We start from the raw sequence: 23,253 nt of genomic DNA on the forward strand, positions 1-23,253 counted from the left end.
TAGTTGGAGGCGACCGTCAGGGGTCTGTCGCTGTTCCTCCTTCTGAAGGAGGAGTATCGAGGATACTTGCTCTTGCTGGAGGGACCTGGACGGTCCCTACTCCACAAGACGCGGTAACGCCTGAGATACAGAGGAACTTCGCAGAGGTCATTAAGCTGATGCGTCTGCATAATGACCTTGCGGAAGGATCGCCGCTACCACCAGCAGAGCCCACGTCCCGGCTCGAATCATTTTTGGGGGTACCCAAGAGGGGAGACCCAAAAATGATGATGGGGTTGGCCACGATCGGAGCCTTGCGGACGCGGCGCCCTGGATCAGGTAGGAGGAATCTCGTCTCCGGACGGGAAGGACTCGCCTAAAATCCGGACGGTCCTCTAAGCTGCTTCTTCCTCCTCCTCTACAGCGGCCAGATGGCGATTTTACGTGCCATCGGAAGACCCGATACTGCCGAAACAGGTTAACCCGGAGTTAGCGAGGCTGATCCAGGTGGTGTCCCTGCAGTCAGCTCCATGTCGGAGAACTTATGGTTCTCGCAGCAGGAGGCACTTGCCCTGGAATCTACCGCTATGGCAGCATTCCAGGCAGTTCCTGGTTGGATTTGTGGTCCCTCACAATATCCAAAGTAGCGGCCGCTCTGGGAGTTCTGCTCTCGAAAGACGACGCTTCTTTCAGGAGACTGTGCCAGTCTGGAGGAAGAGCAATCTCTTACCTCGCCCATCAGACTGCTAACCTGTGGGCCAACTTGGTTCTTCGACGTAGGGACGGCAGTCCTTAACCCGAGTGACCAAGGGGGCCGGGCGTGAAGCGGCACTCGGGCTACGAAATGGACCTCTTAGGAGTTCCCCAGCTCTCTTTCCTGGAGAGATGGTGGACGCTGCGGTGGAACGGCGGCGCAACTGACGAGAGTGACCGCTTAGTCCCACCAGGCAGTCTCGAAGGTTTCTGGGCAACCTCGAGTAACTGCGGCCAAACCAAAGAGCTTGGCTAGCGCTTCCACGGCGGCGAAGACGGTTGCACCGTCAAACCCCGTGTGAAGACTCCAGCTGTTTTTCAACTTCTGCTAGAGGAGGCCGCAACCAGCCCTCCTCCCAGCCCTCCTTTCCCCGAGAGGTGCTGGAAAGAAGTCGAAACGAGGAGGGAAACGCTAGGGACGGCGTTCCCCCTCACCTGCTGCCGGAAGTGTGGGGGGGTGCCTGGCGAGCCATTGGGCGACTTGGCAGCGCTACGGCGCCGAGAACTGGATAGTAGACGTCCTTCGGGAGGGATATCTACTACCCTTCGAGTCTCGGCCCCCCCTCATCTCCAAACCGGTCCATCTACAGACCTATGTCCGGGGATCAACAAAGGACACGCTCTTCGACAGGAGATCAAGACCATGCTGGCGAAACGAGCTGTAGAAATCGTGGAGGACCAGTCACCGGGCTTTTACAGCCGCCTCTTCCTAGTGGAGAAGGCATCGGGGGGGCTGGCGTCCGGTGATAGACCTCTCTCCCCTGAACCGCTTCGTTCGCACGACGCGGTTCACGATGGAGTCGGCACGCTCAGTGCTCGACTCGATCAGGGGGAACGATTTTCATGCTTTCAGTGGATCTGAAGACGCGTATTTTTCAAATACCCATCCATCAGTCCTCCAGAAAGTACCACCCCGCTTCATCTTCGACGGGACGGTGTTACCAATTCAGGGCACTTTGTTTCGGTCTCTCAACCGCCCACAGGTGTTCACGCGAGTGTTCACTCTGGTGTCGGCTTGGGCCCATTCGAACGGGATACGTCTTCTGAGGTATCTCGACGATTGGCTAGTCCTGGCGAGCTCCCGCTCGCAGTTGCTACAGGACAGAGATCGGCTCCTCAAGTTTTGTCGCGATCTGGGGGATCGTGATAAACTACGAGAAGTCCGACCTCGAACCCAAGCAGAAGATGAAGTACCTGGGTATGCTGATAGACACGGTAGCAGGGCAAGTCTTTCCCGCAGACTTGCGTATCAGCAAAATTCAGGGAGGCAGCCGGCCGGTTCCTGTCTCGGCAGGAACAGGCAGCACAGCAATGGCAAGTCGTGATCGGCCATCTGTCGTCACTCGAGAAGTTAGTCCCTCACGGGCGTCTTCACCTGCGGTCTCTCCAGTGGAGACTAAGGGAGAGTTGGTCTCAGGCCAAGGATCCTCCTTACTTTCCCGTGGCTATCACGGACAAGGTGAGGCAGGACCTAGCCTGGTGGCTCGACGACAAGAACCTCTTAAGAGGAGTGCCCATACGCACTCTCCCCCCCCCCGGAGATGCTTCTGTTCTCAGACGCATCGACCGAGGGATGGGGCGCACACCTGGAGGAGTTTGCTGGCTTCTGCAGGTGTGTGGGCACCATCACGAGAAGCAAACCTTCACATCAATGTCCTGGAACTCAAGGCGGCGTTCAAACGCTCTCCAAGAGTTTCAGGACCGCTTGGTGGGACACTCAGTGGTGTTGATGTGCGACAACACCACAGTAGTGGCATATGTCAACAAGCAGGGGGGGCTAGTGTCTCTTCCGCTCCATCAGTTGACGGTGCAGGTGCACGAGTGGGCCACGGCTCACTCGATAGAGCTGTCAGCACGCTACATTCAGGCAAGAGGAATGTAGTATCTCCGTCGGGATCAGGTGATAGGGACCGAATGGTCTCTACACCAAGACGTGGCGGAAAGGCTCTTCAACCTGTGGGGGCGACCGGTCGTAGACCTGTTCGCCACCCGGCACAACAGAAAACTTCAGTTGTTCCGACACGGCATACAAACCTTCGGTCCTTTTACAATAGGAAGGTACTAGCGGCAGCTGGATAGGTCGTAAGCTTTCGAACAAGGGGTTTCGTGGTAGTTAACTGCTTGTCCGACAGGCGCGCGCGCGCGGACTGGGAGGTAAATAAATCACTTTTGCTTTCGGCCTCACAGCGAGTAGACGTGTGTGTTCGATCGCTCTCTGCCCGCTTCTCGTCGTTTGCTTTCCTTGAGTATATGGTTGTGTTTGTGTATGAAAGAATCATTGTAAGTACAATCATTTCTCTTTATCTAATTAATTGTGAATTATTGGTCAATGATGGAATCTCCTCGCCTCGCTACCCCACGGAGACTATGCCCGGGTACCGAAGGGCGTAAATGCGGAAAGTTCCGCTCATTCCGGAGATTGGACCCTCATATTTTGTGCGCTCGGTGTCGGGGGCGCGAATGCACCCGAGCCGAGCCCTGTGAAGTTTGTAATAATTGGCGGAGGCGCAGTGGACTTTGTATGAGGGCAGGAAGAAGCGAAGGCCTGCAAAGGAGTCGTCGGAAAGCTCTCACCGCGACTCCTTTGGTTTACGGACACTTCGTCTTCTTTCCTGCCGCCCGCTCAAGCCTTCCACGTTTGGCGCCTTCCCCTTCGGGGGGGTTTCTAGGTCCTTCTCCTCACCTGACTTGTCGAGTGGGTTGGAGGAGGGCCGCTAGATACCCTGACGTCGAGTTGTACTCTGGGTCCTCTATCCGTTCGTCTTCGCGCGAGCGGGTAGAGGATCCTGCTAATCACCCGACTTTTGCTTCCTCAGGTGCGGTTGCCGCGAAGGACGACCTCGGACAGGTTGTGGGCATCGTTGGGGCTGCAGGGCGTACCGAGTGTCCAGGGGCTGCTCTACCATCTCGCTGGCTACCGTGGCGGTGGTCACCCATGCGACGGTTACGACCACCACCACGACCCTTACAACACCTGGCTACGCTTCACCTCCTCACCTGGTGTACACCCCGCACGCGGTCTCTGTAACACCTACTACATCGGTGCAGGGGGCCAGTCGCCGTACCTCGGGGGAGTGTGATGCCGCCACCTGGGTTTGCCGTGTTGCCGCGACCGGACTTCGTGTGCCCGAAGAGCTCGCCCCTGGACCTCCCACCAGTACCAAGGATGTCTGTGCCGCTGGTCCGTCCATCTGGACCGCCTGCACAGCCTGCCGTACCTGCCGTACCTGCCCAGCCGCCGTTCACGGACGTGACGTTACCACTGCTGCGTTCCTGTACCTGCTCCTGCCGTCTCTACTGCTCCGTTCCTTGTGATGCCTGCACCTGCTGACGTTGTTCCTGTTCCTGGCGCCGCTGCTCCCGATGCTGATCTGTTCGGACAGGTGCGTCCGGGCCCTGTTGCTTCGGCAACAGCAGCCCCGGCTTCCGCTCTGGATGACAGATCTGACGTCGGTCCTGAGGAGGTTGACGAAGAAGAAGAAGAAGAGGAGGAAGGTGTCGTCGTCGTCTTCATCGTCTTCTTCGTCGTCGTCGTCGTCTGCCGCCTCTTCCCCTTCTTCTTCTAAGGCACGCCGAAGAAGAAGAAGGTCGCCTCCCCCCCCCCCCTAAGAAGTCTCCTTCGGGAACTTCTAAGGGCCCGTCTCGCTCTGGTGAGACGAGGGGTTCTTCCGCTGGTCACCCTGCTCCTTCTGCGCAGGACCCGTCTCTTCTTCCGCAAGGAAGAAGACTACGGGGACCAGAGGAGTGCCGGCTAACCACCGGCACTTCCTCACCTGCTGTTAGTGGTTCGGCCACGGCAACAGGGTCCGTCTCGGCCTCTCGTTCGCGAGAGGTACCGAGTGTACGGTCGCCTAACAGCGACCGTGCAGCCAAGAACCAGACCTCTGGAGTCCGCTCAGCGTCAGCGTCAGGTTCACGGCACGGAGCGGAAGACTGGTGACAGCCTCTCACGCGACTCTCACCAGACCAGCTCTCGCTCTCGCGGCGCGAGCAGCTGGCTACCCGGGCGGACGTGACGGTCCCCATGACCGGCCACGCTGAGGCTGGGGAAGAGGTCCCCCCGTTCGCCGGTTCACCAGCCACTGGCTTGGTACCAGCGAACTGACGCACCGTGAGGATACGCACGACCGGTCTCACCGTGACAGTGGAGCTCGCCGGTCGCCTGACCGTCACTCTCACAGAGAGCGATCGGGTGGGACGGCGCCAGCACCAGCTCCTCTGACACACGAGACCGGGGCCGCTGTTCTCGGTCCAGCCGTTCTCCACAGCGAGACGGCTCGACTAGGTCTGCAGCTCGATCGCCACGCGGGTTGGCGATCGCCTGCAGTCTTCCAAGCCCACGTGGTTCTGCCAGCGAGCGAGGAGGGAGCGTCAGGTCTGCCTCTCCCATCCCACCTTCAACCTCCCTCGGTTACACCGGGAGGGGCGAGGTATTGAGGAGTGATCTGAGGGGTGCGCCCCTCAGGATCCCACCACGTCGTCGTACGTACCAGGCACGGTTCTCGGACCAGCCAGGTCGTACGCACAAGTGGTTGGAGGAGACCGAGAGGGGTCTGTCGCTGTTCCTCCCCTCGAGGGAGGAGGGTCTCGGGAGATGCTCCTGTTTGAGGACTGGATGGTCCGACTCCGCAGGACGCAGTCACTCCTGAGATCCAGAGGAACTTTGCCGAGGTTTATTGCGCTGATTCGTCGCACATCGACCTCGCGGAAGGATCGCCGCTCCCACCATCCGAGCCCACGTCCCGGCTCGAGTCGTTCTGGGGCCCGAAGAGGGCAACCCAGACCGACGGTGGGTTTGCCGCGTTCCGAGCTTGCAGACTCAGTGCTGGACCAGGTTGAATCGCTTGTCTCCGGACAAGACGGTTCGCTCAAGTCTGGCAGGTCGAGCAAAGCTGCTTCCACCTCCTCTGCTGCGACAGCGGGCGTTTTTACGTGCCATCTGAAGACCCGATGCCGCCCAAACAGGTGAACCGGAGTTAGCAAGGCTGACTCCGGGCGTGTCTCTGCAGCAGCTCCTGTCTGAGAACCTATGGTTCTCGCAGCAAGAGCACTCGGCCTGGAATCTACCGCCATGGCAGCTTTCCAGGCCGTCTCCTGGCTAGATCTGTGGTCCCTCACAGTATCTAAGGTCGCAGCCAACTCCGGGGGAATTTCTCTCCCCGAAGATGACTCGGCCTTTAGGAGAATTTGCCAGTCTGGAGGAAGAGCCATCTCCTTCCTTGCCCACCAGACGGTGAACCTGTGGGCCAACCTGGTTCTCCGACGAAGGGACGCTGTCCTTACTCGGGTTTCCAGGGCGGCCGGGCGTGAATCGGCGTTGGGACTTCGCAACGGACCTTTACGGAGTTCCACGTCTCTCTTTCCAGGAGAGATGGTGGACGCTGCGGTGGACAGGACGGCGCACTGACGACAGTGACCGTCTGGTTCACCAGGCAGTCTCGAAGGCTTCTGGGCAGCCTCGGACTGCGGCCAAGTCTAAGAGCTCGGCTAGCGCTTCCTCGGTGGCCAAGACGGTAGCTGCGTCGAAGCCCCGGGGAAAGACTCTGTCTTCTTCGACTTCTACCAAGGGGAGCCGTAACCAACCCCCCTCCCAGCCTCCTCCCGTGGAGGCTCTGGGAGAAGAAGTCGAAGAAGGGGGGTTAAACGCTAGGGACGGCGTTCCCCCTCACCTGCTGCCGGAAGGTGGGGGGGGTGCCTGGCCAGCCATTGGGCAACTTGGCAGCGCTACGGCGCCGAGACCCTGGATTGTAGATGTCCTTCGGGAGGGATATCTATTACCCTTCGAATCTCGGCCACCCCTCACCTCCAACCCGGTCCAACAGCAGTCGTACGTTCCAGGGTCATCGAAGACGTAGCATTGAGACAGGAGATCAAGACCATGCTGAGCAAGAGAGCTGTAGAAATCGTCACGGATCAGTCACCGGGCTTTTACAGTCGACTCTTCCTGGTGGAAAAGTCTACGGAGGCTGCGCCCGGTGATAGATCGCTCTCCTCTGAACCGGTTTGTTTTCGCCCAGACCCGGTTCACGATGGAGACGGCACGCTCAGTGCTCGACTCCATCAGGGAGAACGATTTCATGCTTTCAGTGGACTTGAAGGATGCGTATTTCCAAATACCCATTTCATCAGTCCTCCAGAAAGTACCTCCGCTTCATCCTCAACGGGACGGTGTACCAGTTCAGGGCACTTTGCTTCGGTCTCTCAACCGCCCCACAGGTGTTCACGCGAGTGTTCACTCTGGTGTCTGCTTGGGCCCATTCGCACGGGATACGTCTGATGAGGTATCTCGACGATTGGTTAGTCCTGGCGAGCTCCCGCTCGCAGTTGCTACAGGACAGGATCGACTACTCGAGTTCTGTCGCGATCTGGGGTGGGGATCGTTGTGAACGTTCGAAAAGTCCGATCTCGAGCCCAAGCAGAGGATGAAGTACCTGGGTATGCTGATCGACACGGTAGCAGGGCGAGTCTTCCCCGCAGACTCGCGGATCAGCAGATTCAGGGAGGCAGCCAACCAGTTCCTGTCTCGGCAGGAACAGGTAGCTCAGCGATGGCAAGTCGTGATCGGACACCTGTCGTCACTCGAGAAGTTAGTCCCTCACGGGCGTCTTCACCTGCGGTCTCTCCAGTTGGAGACTCAAAGGAGAGTTTGGTCACTAGGCGGGACGGATCCCCCAAGCTTTCCAGTAGGTCACTGGAACCAACCGGGTAGGTGAGGCAGGACCCTAGCCTTGGTGGCTGGGACAACAGGAACCTCTTAATAGGAGTGCCTCTGCGCACTCCCCCCCCGCCCCCCCCGGACATGCAGCTGTTCTCAGACGCATCGACCGAGGGATGGGGCGCACACCTGGAGGAGTTGCTGGCGTCAGGAGTGTGGGACGAGAACGACAAGCACCTTCACATCAATGTACTGGAACTCAAGGCAGCGGGCCTCGCTCTCCAAGAGTTCCAGGACCGCTTGATGGGACACTCAGTGGTGTTGATGTGCGACAACACCACGGTGGTGCCTACATCAACAAACAGGGGGGCCTAGTGTCTCTCCCTGTTGTACCAGTTGACTCGGCAGGTGCACGAGTGGGCCGAGGCACACTCATAGAGCTGTCGGCACGCTACATTCCAGGGAAGAGAATGTAGTAGCAGACACGCTCAGCCGTCGGGATCAGGTGATAGGGACCGATGGTCTCTACACCAGGACGTGGCGGAAAGGCTCTTCGACCTGTGGGGGCGACCAGTCGTGGATCTGTTCGCCACCCGGCACAAGGAAGCTCCAGGTGTTCTTCTCGGCCGTGCCGGACCCATGGGCAAGCTGCAGAGGACGCTCTTCAACACCCGTGGGACAACCTCTTCGTCTATGCCTTTTCCCCGTTCAGCCTGATTCGCAAGGTGATCAGTCAGCACTGGTCACCCCGAATCTCAGGATGATCCTGGTGGCTCCCAAATGGCCACAGGCCATTTGGTATCCGGACCTGCTGGCTCTTCTCGCAGGAGAACCGAGAGAGATTCCCCCTTGGCACAACCTTCTTGCCCAGCCACTACGTCGAGCGTTACCCACCTGAGCAGTTGGGGGGATCCCAGTCCCTACGTCTTTCAGCTGGCTGGCTGTTTCAACCACCATCTCTTGCGAACGAGAGGCTTTTCTCGTAGCGCAGCAACAGAGATGGCTGGAAACGTCCGTCAGTCCTCTGCAGCTGTGTACCAGGGGAAGTGGGCCGTCTTCTGTGGTTGGTGTCGTAGACGGGGTCTATCTCCTCTCAGAGCCACTCTTCAGCAGGTAGCGGATTTCCTCGGTTTTTCTTCGCCGAGAGAAGCTCCTCTCAGTCCCCACAGTCAAAGGATACAGAGCCGCCCCTTGGCGCTTGTCCTGAAACTGAGGGGATTGGACATCTCGAACTCGTTAGAGATCTCCTTGCTTATGAGGAGCTTCGAAAGGTCTTGCCCACCCAGGGAACTCAGGCCTCCATGCGTGGGATGTGACTCTCGTCCTTAGGAGTTTGACTCGAACGCCGTTCGAGCCACTCCGAGAGTCGTCAGACAGGGATCTGACCCTCAAGACCCTCTTCTTGCTGGCCCTGGCATCGGCGAAGAGAGTAGGGGAACTTCATGGTCTTTCCTATGATGTACGACACTCCAGGGGAATGGGGATCTGTGACGCTCGATTTCGTCCCGAACTTCGTTGGCGAAGACTCAGAAACCGTCGATCCCTGACGACAGGTTCGAGTCATTCACGATTCCCTCCCTATTGGACTTCACCGATAATGATGCGGATGAGATGCTGCTTTGTCCTGTGAGGGCGCTACGGCGCTATCTGAAGAAAACTCGACACCTCAGGCCCTGAGTGTCGACGCCTCTTCGTTAGCACCGGGGTAACCAAGAAAGAAGTATCCAAGAAACACTCTTTCATTCTGGCTGCGTGAGGTCATCAGGAGGGCGTATGAGGCTGATGGTAGTGACGACATTCCGAGTCCCGTCCGAGAGCTCACGAAGTCAGAAGTATTGGCCCCTCGTTGGCGTTTCGTAAGAACTTCTCCGTGGCGCAGGTCCTGAAGGCAGGGGTCTGGTCTAACCCAGACTACCTTTACTTCCTTCCTTCTAACCTTCGGGATATTGCCCACAGGTCCTTGGATACCTTTTCCTTGGGACCCGTGGTGGCTGCTCAACAAGTGTAGCTAACCCAGACCCTCGCAGGCTGAAACAGCATCGAGTCCTGGTGTGACTGTGTGGATGGATGTGTGAATGAGTGAGTGACTGGCTCCCTCTTCCCGTCTTTTCCTACTCCTCTACCTGTGGGCAGAGGGCCACGGTCGTCACTACGCTGGATGAGGACGAGAGCAGGTGAGCTATATGACAGAGCCCCCATCCTATCCCTTTCACTAGGGATAGGAGCAGAATATCCACCACTTCCTTCTACAAGGGGGGGAAGTGGATGCCTACAAGAGTCAAACCCATGACTTTATATTTGCTCCTGTACAGGAACAAGTTCTTACATTGCTGGTACGAAGAGATACGCTTGCCTCTCTCTTAGTACTCGGTCCGAGGTCTGACCATTGATCCTGCGGTGCACACCCCGATCAATCGGACAGAGGCTTGGATCCCTCCCTCGCTCTTACGACCAGGGAGGCTTCCAAGGTTGGGCGAACACCAGTCTGTTCACAAAAGACTCAGATTCCTCCCACCAAGAAGTGAGTCTTCCTATTGTAAAAGGACCGAAGGTTTGTATGCCGTGTCGGAACAAATGACAATTTGTCCAAAATTGCATTTTTCCTAACTATACAAACCTGAGGTCCTTTTACACATAGCCCCACCTCATGCCACCCCTCACTCTGCAGTTTTTGCTTGGGCCAAAAGCAAAAGTGATTTATTTACCTCCCAGTCGCGCGCGCGCGCCTGTCGGACAAGCAGTTAACTACCGAACCCCTTGTTCGAAAGCTTACGACCTATCCAGCTGCCGCTAGTACCTTCCTATTGTAAAAGGACCTCAGGTTTGTATAGTTAGGAAAAATGCAATTTTGGACAAATTGTCATTTCTTGTACCATAAAAAAAATATGCTTTGTATTTGGTTGAAGGTGTTTTTTTTTCCCTCTTTTTTTCATTGTTTTTAGGTTGCCTACACACTTCATTACACTACAGGCAGTCCCCGGGTTACGATGGGTCCGGCTTACGACGTTCCGAGGTTACGACGCTTTTTCTTAAATATTCATTGAAAAATCCGCCCTGGGTTACGACGCTTGTTCTGAGGTTACGACGCTGACGCTTCCGACGCTCCGAGTTTAAGACGCTTTTAAAAAACGCATACTATGATAAGAATCCTTTATAGTTTAGCACAGTTTCTCTCTCTCTCTCTCTCTCTCTCTTTGTATTTTCCGACAAAAATAATCACTAATTAGTGTATTTTGATGTTTATTTTCATGACTAAATACATTTTTATAATACAAAAATGATTTACTAATTTTCAAATATTAATTTTGATTAATACTGTATTAGTAAGTTTAATAAGTTGAAATATCACATAATAAAAATAATAATTCTCTCTCTCTCTCTCTCTCTCTCTCTCTCTCTCTCTCTCTCTCTCTCTCTACTACAAAGATGTATGTTTTTTTGTATGATAAATAAATGATTTACTATTTTCAAATATTAATATTAATTTATACAGCAATAATATCAATTCATTAAAAAAAATACCATAGTGAATTAGTAAGATTTTAGCTTATATTTAAAAAATTATGGAAGAATGAAGGAAATCCCAGCCTTCACTCAGTAACCTTTCCTCGAGATCCAGGTACTAAAATTATCAGATATATCAAGTTCTGTGACAGCCAGGAGGGGGAAGAGCTGCAGTGTTGCAATCACTTGGTCCTGAAATTTTCCCCCCCCCCCCCCTCTCTCTCTCTCTCTCTCTCTCTCTCTCTCTCTCTCTCTCTCTCTCTCTCTCTCTCTCTCTCTCTCTCTCTCTCATTTACTGAGACTCGAGATTTTTTATGTACTTGTACTCATTTGTTTTAATACTGTTTTCAAATAAATAATAATAATAATAATAATAATAATAAAATAATAATAATATAATAACTGTACTAATCTATCCATGTCACTTTTAATTAAGGTTAACTCTCTCTCTCTCTCTCTCTCTCTTTTGCCACACAAGATAATAATGTGTCATAGTGGTAACTCCCTCCCTCTCTTTCGCTGGAAGCCTTATAAGTATTTTTTGAGAGAACAGAGAGAGATAAACACTCTCTCTCTCTCTCTCTCTCTCTCTCTCTCTGTCTCTCTCTCTCTCTCTCATCTCTCTCTCTCTCCGCTCCTTCTCTCTCTCTTTTACCGAGATGAAAGAATTTTTATGGTACTAGTATGTAAAATGTTTTATTGATAATTTCAGTTATTTAATAATAATAAATAATAATAATAATAATAATAATAATAATAATAATAATAAAACTTTAATTACAAAATTCATAATGGTCGTATTTTAAAGAGATGAAAATGACCTTTCCATTTCACTTGTAAGGATAATTCCTCTTTCTCACTGAGATGAGAGAATTTTTATGGTAGATGTACGTGTTTATTATATTTTCAAATAATAATAATAATAATAATAATAGAAATAGTAATAATACGATAACTAATTTTAAAAGAAAATTCTTTCCCTTTGTCTTTTTCTGTATCAATTTCCCTACCTCAACTCCAGTGACACTCGGAGCTTAACAATGCCATACAATGGTCAACGAATCTTTAATTGGTTTTATGTAATTCTGCTCTATCTCTCTCTCTCTCTCTCTCTCTTCTCTCTACTCTCTCTATCTCTCTCTCTCTCTCTCTCTGAGATGAGATCATTTTCATGGACATGTATGTAATAAGTTTATCATTAATATTTTCCAATAATAATACTATTAACTGTAAGTACAAAATTCATATCTGAGTATTTTAAATACAATAATCATTCCATTTCTCTCTTTTAAATACTGTAAGGACAACTCTCTCTCTCTCTCTCTCTCTCTCTCTCTCTCTCTCTCTCTCTCTCTCTCTCTCGCTGCTCTCTCTCTCTCTCCACAAGATACTTGTCATACATTTGGTGTTTCTATTTCTTCCTTTTTATCTCTCTCGCTCTCAGCAAAAGAAATTGATAGACAGACAAACATAATTGCACAGTCCTCTCCTCTTTCTCTCTTCTCTGGAGAAATATATGTATTTACGGGAGGGGGAAAAAGTTGCCTACAGACGTTCATTTCAATCTATTGAAACCGTAAGGAGTCTCTCTCTCCTCTCTCTCTCTCTTCTCTCTCTCTCTCTCTCTCTCTCTCTCTCTCTCTTGTATTTTAATGAAAATATACAGTAATTTTTGATCCACAGTGTTGCACAGGTAAAGGAAAAAGTAAATTAGTGATAATTTTAGAGATACGGCCCTAAGAAAAATTGCAAATTAGTGAAATTTTCCCTGTGGACATGTTTTCAAGAACGTCATTCCGGCTTACGACGATTTTCGGGTTGCGACGCGTCTTAAGAACGGAACCCCCGTCGTAACCCGGGGACTGCCTGTATTAGCAATTCTTGACTTATTTCATGTAGCTCCAAGAATTTCCAAATATTTCATGGAAATTCCTTTTTTATGTTTTTTTCAGAAAAATTTGTGCATTTCTCTGCATTTGATAGGTGAACTAGTACTAATTAGTCAACTTCATAAGTTTGTTATTTGGTAAATAAGTAAGTTGATTGTATTTTAAAGTCTTTTCACATATTGCAGAACCTCGTCTACAGCATTTAGGAAAACATTAAGTTGCAGCCATGTCCCTGGCACCTGTGGTTACTGGTATATCCCCCATAGAGGGAGTACCAGGAACCAAAGTGACCATTCGTGGAGAAAATTTAGGAAACCGTCCTGAAGATTTGGTTGGTAAGTATAATGACAAAATCTCTGTAGTCTTGATTACATGGCTAGAATGAAGTGTGCATTATCAGGATATAAATTGCTTAGCTATTAAACTAGTACTCAACAGCCTGTTACAGTGTCAAACTTAACATGAAGTTACGAATGAAGCTTTAAGCTCCACAGTCAGTGATGGATAACTAACATATCCTTTTATTGCAGGTCTGACAATATGTGGTGTAGATTGTCTTATGACTGCCGAATGGAAAACGAGCAACAAAATAATAGCACGGAGTGGTGCTGGCATTGGAAAGGGGGACATTATTGTCACCACAGTGCAAGGCAATCGTGGAACATCAACAGTTCAGTTCAAAGGTGGGTTTGGTGATGTGCGGATGTGTGTTTGTGTCCTTTTGTCTTCTGACTCAAAGAGTATTGTTATGCCAAATTTTTTCATTGTCGTTTTACAGAATAATTTAGGAGCAGTTAGTAAATTTACTTGGCGTGCAGTTTTTATTAGTTTGTTTTACTGAAGTTCAGCTTCTCTCAAGAAAGACTCCCTTGCTATTGTGGGGTGTCTCCTCGATCTTTAGGAATATTTTATCTCTTTATCCCTTCATATTCATAGATCAAACAAAGTTGATTTGGTATGTACATGAAATAGCACTAATTTATGTCATTGTAAGTAGTAGAGATGAATTGTCTTGTGCATATACAGTGTGGCCTCAATTTAGCACACCTTAAGAATCTGGTCCCTCTGATGAGAGATGAAATCTGCTAAGTAATGAAGACTGCATATAACCTATACAAAATGTGATATGGTACCCACGGCCAACTTGCATTGCATGTAGTGTAATGTAATGCTATATAAAGTAAACAATAGCCTATCTTAACTAGTATTTTGTAATTATCATTCAATTTTAAATATTGCTTTACATACTTACCATTCAAAGCTGAGATATATCTTGCAAAATTAATTACTTCTAAACATATGTGCATGTACCCAGATTATTCTTTATTAGACATAACTAACCCCAAATTATTCATAAAAGAATTGACAGCAAAAAGAGAGAGAGAGAGAGAGAGAGAGAGAGAGAGAGAGAGAGAGAGAGAGAGAGAGAGAGAGAGAGAGAGAGAGAGAGAGAGGGCGGCAGCCTACAGTAAGTGCGTTTAGCTTCGTATCGTGATGGACAAACAGGAGTGTTGGTTTTGTGTGTGTGTGTGTGTGCACATGTGTTTTTTACTGTCCACCCTCACAGGCACAAAATAGAAAGCCATTGTCATGTGTATGCATTTGTATATAGTATACTGTTTGATACTTTAGTGTACTACTTAGTAATGATCCACTAAGGATGAGTTGTTCACTATGGGGCACTCAGTCTACTGACTTTTTTGTACTACTTACTGGTAAGTACAAAATATTTGTATTATTTTTAACAGACTCTGGTTAGTCTGTTCAGTTGTGAAATTTGCTGAGTTGAGGTATGAGTATTATGTTGATGTGCCATTGTGTTATTTTTTGCAAGTGCAACTAAATTAAACATTTTATGCTTATATATATATATATACAGTTGGCGCAAAAAAAAAGCGAACGACTCCCTATATATTACTGTAATAAGCGTTCGGACTTTTCTTGCGATTTCCGCCCGAGAAGTATATATTTTCCCCAATTTATCGTTCGTCTGGCAGCCTCTATTGTCTCGCTGTTCGGTACCATGAGTTACTAATGCACTTCAGTGATACTCAAGCTGTCCCAAAGGTCGGATGTCATTGTATGCGCTCCTGCCCCATTCACGCTTTCGTCACCGCTACATTTGGCGCTCTTGCGCGCTAGCTAATGAATTATGGCTAAAACTTCCTTATCCTTAGTTAAGAAAGCAGAAATTGTGACCCTATGGAAAACTGGCAAGTCAATGTCAGCTATTGCAAGAGAGCTGGGAATCTCTAAAAGCACCGTCTCATTGTGGTGCAACCGCTCCAAGACAGGAGACCTTGATTCATCACTGAAGCGGAAGAAAGGCTCAGGGAGGCCACGAAAAACTACAAAAAGAACGGATAACATTTTAAAAAGGATTGTTATGGAACATCCATCAATGCCAGCCAAAATTTTGAAGTCTCAAAACCCTGATCTGCTTAGGAACGTATCTGAACGGACTGTGCAACATCGATTGCAGAAAGACCTTGGTCTCCCATGTCGTGTTGCAGCAAAGCCTATGAAAAAAAAAGGATGGCTTTTTGCAGAAAATATTTGAAGTGGACTGAAAAGGATTGGGAAAGGGTAGTTTTTAGCGATGAATCTAACTTCCACATTATTCATAGCGCTGGCAAAAAAGTAAGGAGGCCCCAAGGATCTAACCGCTATGCATCAAAATACACATTGTTCCGACACGGCATACAAACCTGAGGTCCTTTTACAATAGGAAGGTACTAGCGGCAGCTGGATAGGTCGTAAGCTTTTGAACAAGGGGTTCGGTAGTTAACTGCTTGTCCGACAGGCGCGCGCGCGCGACTGGGAGGTAAACAAATCACTTTTGCTTTCGGCCTCGCGGTGGATGGACGTGTTGTTCGACGCTCTCTGCCCGCTTCTCGTCGTTTGCTTTCTAAGTATTGGTTGTAATTGTGTGTGAAAGAGTTATTGTAAGTACAATTATTCTCTTTTTTCATATTAATTGCTGCTTCAATTAGTGATTATGATGGAATCTCCTCGCCTCGCTACCCCACGGAGACTTTGCCCGGGTATCGAAGGGCGTAAATGCGGGAAGTTCAGATCGTTCCCGGAGATTGACCCTCATATTTTATGTGCTCGGTGTCGGGGGCGCGAATGCACCCGAGCCGAGCCTTGTGATGTGTGTAATGATTGGTCGGAGGCGCAGTGGACTTTGTATGAGGGCAGGAAGAAACGAAGGCCTGCAAAGGAGTCGTCGGAAAGCTCTCCCGCGACTCCTTTGGTGACGGACACTTCGTCTTCTTTCCTGCCGCCCGCTCAACTTCCATGTCTCGCGCCTTCCCCTTCGGGGGGGGTGTCTAGGTCCTTCTCTTCCCCTGACTTGTCGAGTGTGGAGGAGGGCGCTAGATACCCTGACGTCCAGTTGTACTCTGGGTCCTCTATCCGTTCGTCTTCGGGCGAGCGGGTAGAGGATCCCCCTAATCACCCGACTTTTTGCCTCCTCAGGTGCGGTTGCCGCGAAGGATGACCTCGGACAGGTGTGGGCATCGTTGGGGTTGCAGGGCGTGCCGAGTGTCCAGGGGCTGCTCTTCCATCTCGCTGGCGCCGTGGCGGTCACCCATGCAACGGTCTCGACCACCACCACGACCCTTACAACACCCCCGGCTACGCTTCACCTCCTCACCTGGTTGTACACCCAGCACGCGGTCTCTGTGACACCCACTACATCGGTGCAGGGGCCAGGTTCGCCGTAAACTCGGGGGAGTGTGATGACGCCCCAACCCTGGGTTTGCCGTGCTGCCGCGACCGGACTTCATGTGCCCGAAGAGCTCGCCCCTGGACCTCCCACCGGTACCTAGGATGTCTGTGCCGCTGGTCCGCCCATCTGGACCGCCTACACAGTCTGCCGTACCTGCCGTGACCACTGCTGCCGTTCCTGTACCTGCTCCTGCTGTCTCGTCTACCGTTCCTGTGATGCTCGCACCTGCTGATGTTGTTCCTGTTCCTGGCGCCGCTGCTCCCGATGCTGGTCTGTTCGGACAGGTACGTCCGGGCCCTGTTGCTTCGGCAACAGCAGCCCCGGCTCCGTCCTGGATGACAGATCTGACGTCGGTCCTGAGGAGGTTGACGAAGAAGAAGAAGAAGAGGAGGAAGGTGTCGTCGTCGTCTTCATCGTCTTCTTCGTCGTCGTCGTCGTCTGCCGCCTCTTCCCCTCTTCTTCTTAAGGCTCCCCCGGCTCCCCCGCCGAAGAAGAAGAAGGTCGCCTCCCCCCCCCCTAAGAAGTCTCCTTCGGGAGCTTCTAAGGGCCCGTCTCGCTCTGGTGAGACGGGGGGTGGGGGTTCTTCCGCTGGTCGCCCTGCTCCTTCGGGAGCAGGACCCGTCTCTTCTCCCGCAAGGAAGAAGACTACGGGGACCAGAGGGGTGCCGGCTAACACCGGCACTTCCTCACCTGCTGTCAGTGGTTCGGCCACAGCAGCAGGGTCCGGCTCGGCCACTCGTTCGCGAGAGGTACCGAGTGTACGGTCGCCTACCAGCGACCGTGCAGCCAGGAACCAGACCTCTGAGTCCGCTCAGCGTCAGGTTCACGGCACGGAGCGGAAGACTGGTGACAGCCGCTCACGCGACTCTCACCAGGCCAGCTCTCGCTCTCGCGGCGAGCAGCTGGCTACTCCCCGGCGGACGTGACGGTCATGACCGGCCACGGGCTGAGGCTGGGAAGAGGTCCCCCCGTTCGCCGGCACCAGCCACGGCTGGTACCAGCGAACTGACGCACCGTGAGGATACGCACCGATCTCACCGTGACAGTGGAGCTCGCCGGTCGCCTGACCGTCGCTCTCACAGAGAGCGATCGGGTACGGCGACCAGCACCAGCTCCTCTGACACACGAGACCGGGGCCGGGGCCGCTGTTCTCGGTCCAGCCGTTCTCCACAGCGAGACGGCTCGACTAGGTCTGCAGCTCGATCGCCACCGCGGGTTGGCGATCGCCTGCAGTCTTCCAAGCCCGCTGGTTCTGCCAGCGAGCGAGGAGAGAGCGTCAGGTCTTCCTCTCCCATACCTTCAACCTCCTCAGGTTACACCGGGAGGGGCGAGGTATTGAGGAGTGATCGTGAGGGGTGCGCCCCTCAGGATCGCGCACCGCGTCGTACGTACCAGCTCGGTTCTCGGACCAGCCAGGTCGTACGCACAGGTGGTTGGAGGAGACCGAGAGGGGGCTGTCGCTGCTCCTCTCCTTGAGGGAGGAGGGTCTCGGGAGGTGCTCCTGTTCGAGGGACTGGACGGTCCAACTCCACAGGATGCAGTCACTCCTGAGATCCAGAGGAACTTTGCCGAGGTTATTGCGCTGATTCGTCAGCACAACGACCTCGGGGAAGGATCGCCGCTCCCACCATCCGAGCCCACGTCCCGGCTCGAGTCGTTCTGGGGCCCGAAGAGGGAACCCAGACCGACGGTGGGTTTGCCGCGGTCGGAGCTTGCAAACTCAGTGCTGGACCAGGTTGAATCGCTTGTCTCCGGACAAGACGGTTTTCGCTCAAGTCTGGCAGGTCGAGCAAGCTGCTTCCACCTCCTCTGCTACGACAGCGGCGGTTTTACGTGCCATCTGAAGACCCGATGCCGCCCAAACAGGTGAACCCGGAGTTAGCCAGGCTGACTCCGGGTGTGTCTCTGCAGCAGCTCCTGTCCGAGAACCTGTGGTTCTCGCAGCAAGAGGCACTCGGCCTGGAATCTACCGCCATGGCAGCTTTCCAGGCCCGTCTCCTGGCTAAGATCTGTGGTCCCTCACAGTATCTAAGGTCGCAGCCAACTCCGGGGGAATTTCTCCCGAAGATGACTCGGCCTTCAGGAGACTTTGCCAGTCTGGAGGAAGAGCCATCTCCTTCCTTGCCCACCAGACGGTGAACCTGTGGGCCAACCTGGTTCTCCGACGAAGGGACGCTGTCCTTACTCGGGTTTCCAGGGCGGCCGGGCGTGAAGCGGCGTTGGGACTTCGAAACGGACCGCTACGGAGTTCCACGTCTCTCTTCCCAGGAGAGATGGTGGACGCTGCGGTGGACAGACGGCGCACTGACGACAGTGACCGTCTGGTTCACCAGGCAGTCTCGAAGGCTTCTGGGCAGCCTCGGACTGCGGCCAAGTCTAAGAGCTCGGCTAGCGCTTCCTCGGCGGCTAAGACGGTTGCTGCGTCGAAGCCCCGAGGAATGACTCTGTCTTCTTCAACTTCTGGCAAGGGGAGCCGTAACCAGCCCTCCTCCCAGCCCTCCTCATCCCGTGGAGGCTCTAGAAGAAGTCGAAGAAAGGGGGGAAACGCTAGGGACGGCGTTCCCCCTCACCTGCTGCCGGAAGTGGGCGGGTGCCTGGCCAGCCATTGGGCAACTTGGCAGCGCTACGGCGCCGAGACCTGGATTGTAGATGTCCTTCGGGAGGGATATCTATTACCCTTCGAATCTCGGCCACCCCTCACCTCCAACCCGGTCCAACAGCAGTCGTACGTTTTCCAGGGTCATCGAAGGACGTAGCACTGAGACAGGAGATAAAGACCATGCTGAGCAAGAGAGCTGTAGAGATCGTCACGGATCAGTCACCGGGCTTTTACAGTCGACTCTTCCTGGTGGAAAAGTCTACGGGAGGCTGGCGCCCGGTGATAGATCTCTCTCCCCTGAACCGGTTTGTTTCGCAGACCCGGTTCACGATGGAGACGGCACGCTCAGTGCTCGACTCCATCAGGGAGAACGATTTCATGCTTTCAGTGGACTTGAAGGATGCGTATTTCCAAATACCCATTCATCAGTCCTCCAGAAAGTACCTCAGCTTCATCCTCGACGGGACGGTGTACCAGTTCAGGGCACTGTGCTTCGGTCTCTCAACCGCCCCACAGGTGTTCACGCGAGTGTTCACTCTGGTGTCTGCTTGGGCCCATTCGCACGGGATACGTCTGATGAGGTATCTCGACGATTGGTTAGTCCTGGCGAGCTCCCGCTCGCAGTTGCTACAGGACAGGGATCGACTGCTCGAGTTCTGCCACGATCTGTGGGGATCGTTGTGAACTTCGAGAAGTCCGATCTCGAGCCCAAGCAGAGGATGAAGTACCTGGGTATGCTGATCGACACGGTAGCAGGGCGAGTCTTCCCCGCAGACTCGCGGATCAGCAGATTCAGGGAGGCAGCCAACCAGTTCCTGTCTCGGCAGGAACAGGCAGCTCAGCGATGGCAAGTCGTGATCGGACACCTGTCGTCACTCGAGAAGTTAGTCCCTCACGGGCGTCTTCACCTGCGGTCTCTTCAGTGGAGACTAAAGGAGGGTTGGTCACAGGCGACGGATCCCCCAAGCTTTCCAGTGTCATTGACACAGGAGGTGAGGCAGGACCTAGCCTGGGGGCTGGACGACAGGAACCTCTTAAGAGGAGTGCCTCTGCGCACTCCCCCCCCGGACATGCAGCTGTTCTCAGACGCATCGAAACCGAGGGATGGGGCGCACACCTGGAGGAGTTGCGACTTCAGGGGAGTGTGGGACGAGAACGACAAGCACCTTCACATCAATGTACTGGAACTCAAGGCAGCGTTCCTCGCTCTCCAAGAGTTCCAGGACCGCTTGATGGGACACTCAGTGGTGTTGATGTGCGACAACACCACGGTGGTGGCCTACGTCAACAAACAGGGGGGACTAGTGTCTCTCCCGTTGTACCAGTTGACTCGGCAGGTGCACGAGTGGGCCGAGGCACACTCAATAGAGCTGTCGGCACGCTACATTCCAGGAAGAGGAAATGTAGTAGCAGACACGCTCAGCCGTCGGGGATTCAAGGTTGATAGGGACCGAATGGTCTCTACACCAGGACGTGGCGGAAAGGCTCTTCGACCTGTGGGGGCGACCAGTCGTGGATCTGTTCGCCACCCGGCACAACAGGAAGCTCCAGGTGTTCTTCTCGGCCGTGCCGGACCCATGGGCAGCTGCAGAGGACGCTCTTCAACACCCGTGGGACAACCTCTTCGCCTATGCCTTTCCCCCGTTCAGCCTGATTCGCAAGGTGATCAGTCGAGCACTGGTCACCCCGAATCTCAGGATGATCCTGGTGGCTCCCAAATGGCCACAGGCCATTTGGTATCCGGACCTGCTGGCTCTTCTCGCAGGAGAACCGAAGAGAGATTCCCCCTTGGCACAACCTTCTCGCCCAGCCACACGTCGAGCGGTACCACCGAGCAGTCCAGTCTCTACGTCTTCACGGCTGGCTGTTATCCACCATCTCTTGCGAACGAGAGGCTTTTCTCGTAGCGCAGCAACAGAGATGGCTGGAAACGTCCGTCAGTCCTCTGCAGCTGTGTACCAGGGGAAGTGGGCCGTCTTCTGTGGTTGGTGTCGTAGACGGGGGGTCTATCTCCTCTCAGAGCCACTCTTCAGCAGGTAGCGGATTTCCTCGTTTTTCTTCTGCCGAGAGAAGCTCCTCTCAGTCTCCACAGTCAAAGGATACAGAGCCGCCTTGGCGCTCGTCCTGAAACTGAGGGGATTGGACATCTCGAACTCGTTCGAGATCTCCTTGCTTATGAGAGCTTCGAAAGGTCTTGCCACCCAGGGAACTCAGGCCCCCTGCGTGGGATGTGACTCTCGTCCTTAGGAGTCTGACTCGAACGCCGTTCGAGCCACTCCGAGAGTCGTCAGACAGGGATCTGACCCTCAAGACCCTCTTCTTGCTGGCCCTGCATCGGCGAAGAGAGTAGGGGAACTTCATGGTCTTTCCTATGATGTACGACACTCCAGGGGATGGGGATCTGTGACGCTCGATTTCGTCCCGAACTTCGTTGCGAAGACTCAGAACCCGTCGATCCCTGACGACAGGTTCGAGTCATTCACGATTCCCTCCCTATTGGACTTCACCGATAATGATGCGGATGAGATGCTGCTTTGTCCTGTGAGGGCGCTACGGCGCTATCTGAAGAGAACTCGACACCTCAGGCCTGAGTGTCGACGCCTCTTCGTTAGCACCGGGGTCAACAAGAAAGAAGTATCCAAGAACACTCTTTCATTCTGGCTGCGTGAGGTCATCAGGAGGGCGTATGAGGCTGATGGTAGTGACGACATCCGTACGTCCCGTCCGAGAGCTCACGAAGTCAGAAGTATTGCCCCGTCGTTGGCGTTCCGTAAGAACTTCTCCGTGGCGCAGGTCCTGAAGGCAGGGGTCTGGTCTAACCAGACTACCTTTACGTTCTTCTACCTTCGGGATATTGCCCACAGGTCCTTGGATACATTTTCCTTGGGACCCGTGGTGCTGCTCAACAAGTTGTGTAGCTAACCCAGACCCTCGCAGGCTGAACAGCATCGAGTCCTGGTGTGACTGTGTGGATGGATGTGTGAGTGAGTGAGTGACTGGCTCTCTCTTCCCATCTTTTCCTTCCCCTCTACCTGTGGGCAGAGGGCCATGGTCGTCACTACGCTGGATGAGGACGAGATGCAGGTGAGCTATATGACAGAGCCCCATCCTATCCCTTTCACTAGGGATAGGAGCAGAATATCCACCACTTCCTTTCTACAAGGGGGGGAAGTGGATGCCTACAAGAGTCAAACCCATGACTTTATATTTGCTCCTGTACAGGAACAAGTTCTTACATTGCTGGTACGAAGAGATACGCATGCCTCTCTCTAGTACTCGGATCCAGAGGTCTGACCATTGATCCTGCGGTGCACACCCCGATCAATCGGACAGAGGCTTGGATCCCTCCCTCGCTCTTACGACCAGGGAGGCTTCCAAGGTTGGGCGAACACCAGTCTGTTCACAAAAGACTCAGATTCCACCCACCAAGAAGTGAGTCTTCCTATTGTAAAAGGACCGAAGGTTTGTATGCCGTGTCGGAACAAATGACAATTTGTCCAAAATTGCATTTTTCCTAACTATACAAACCTGAGGTCCTTTTACACATAGCCCCACCTCATGCCACCCCTCACTCTGCAGTTTTTGCTTGGGCCAAAAGCAAAAGTGATTTGTTTACCTCCCAGTCGCGCGCGCGCGCCTGTCGGACAAGCAGTTAACTACCGAACCCCTTGTTCGAAAGCTTACGACCTATCCAGCTGCCGCTAGTACCTTCCTATTGTAAAAGGACCTCAGGTTTGTATAGTTAGGAAAAATGCAATTTTGGACAAATTGTCATGTCAAGACTGTGAAACATCCAGCTTATGTGATGGTATGGGGATGTTTCAGCGGATATGGGGGTAGTGGGGGATTATATTTTCTCCCAGAGAGCACGACAATGAATGGAGAGATTTATGAAAATGTCTTAGAAAATGAATTAGTCCCTTACAAGGAACTTTTGGGCATGCGTGTATTTATGCAAGATGGAGCACCTTGCCACTGATTTCACAAGGTCACAAACCTTCTTAAGGAATTTAATATTCAGAAATTGGACTGGCCAGGCAATTCACCAGATTTAAACCCAATTGAAAATTGCTGGGCATACATGAAACGGAAACTGAAGGCACTAGCAGATGAGAAAACGTCCCTCCCCAAATTGAAGGAT

The 23,253-nt window shown here is 52.7% G+C and overlaps 1 protein-coding gene across 1 annotated transcript in view; it reads left to right on the forward strand.

Annotated features, from left to right (window-relative positions):
- The window catches only part of LOC135208768 (exocyst complex component 2-like), a 58,434-nt gene that overhangs the window by 4,311 nt on the left and 30,870 nt on the right, over positions 1–23,253 (forward strand). Inside the window, exons 2-3 of the mRNA XM_064241281.1 lie at positions 12,966–13,115; positions 13,311–13,463. Of these exons, the coding sequence (XP_064097351.1) occupies positions 13,007–13,115; positions 13,311–13,463 (262 nt within the window). The 5' untranslated portion in view covers positions 12,966–13,006. The remainder of the gene's footprint in view (positions 1–12,965; positions 13,116–13,310; positions 13,464–23,253) is intronic.

This window comes from Macrobrachium nipponense, chromosome 35, assembly GCF_015104395.2.
Source record: "Macrobrachium nipponense isolate FS-2020 chromosome 35, ASM1510439v2, whole genome shotgun sequence".
In the NCBI taxonomy this organism is placed as follows: Eukaryota; Metazoa; Arthropoda; class Malacostraca; order Decapoda; family Palaemonidae; genus Macrobrachium; species Macrobrachium nipponense.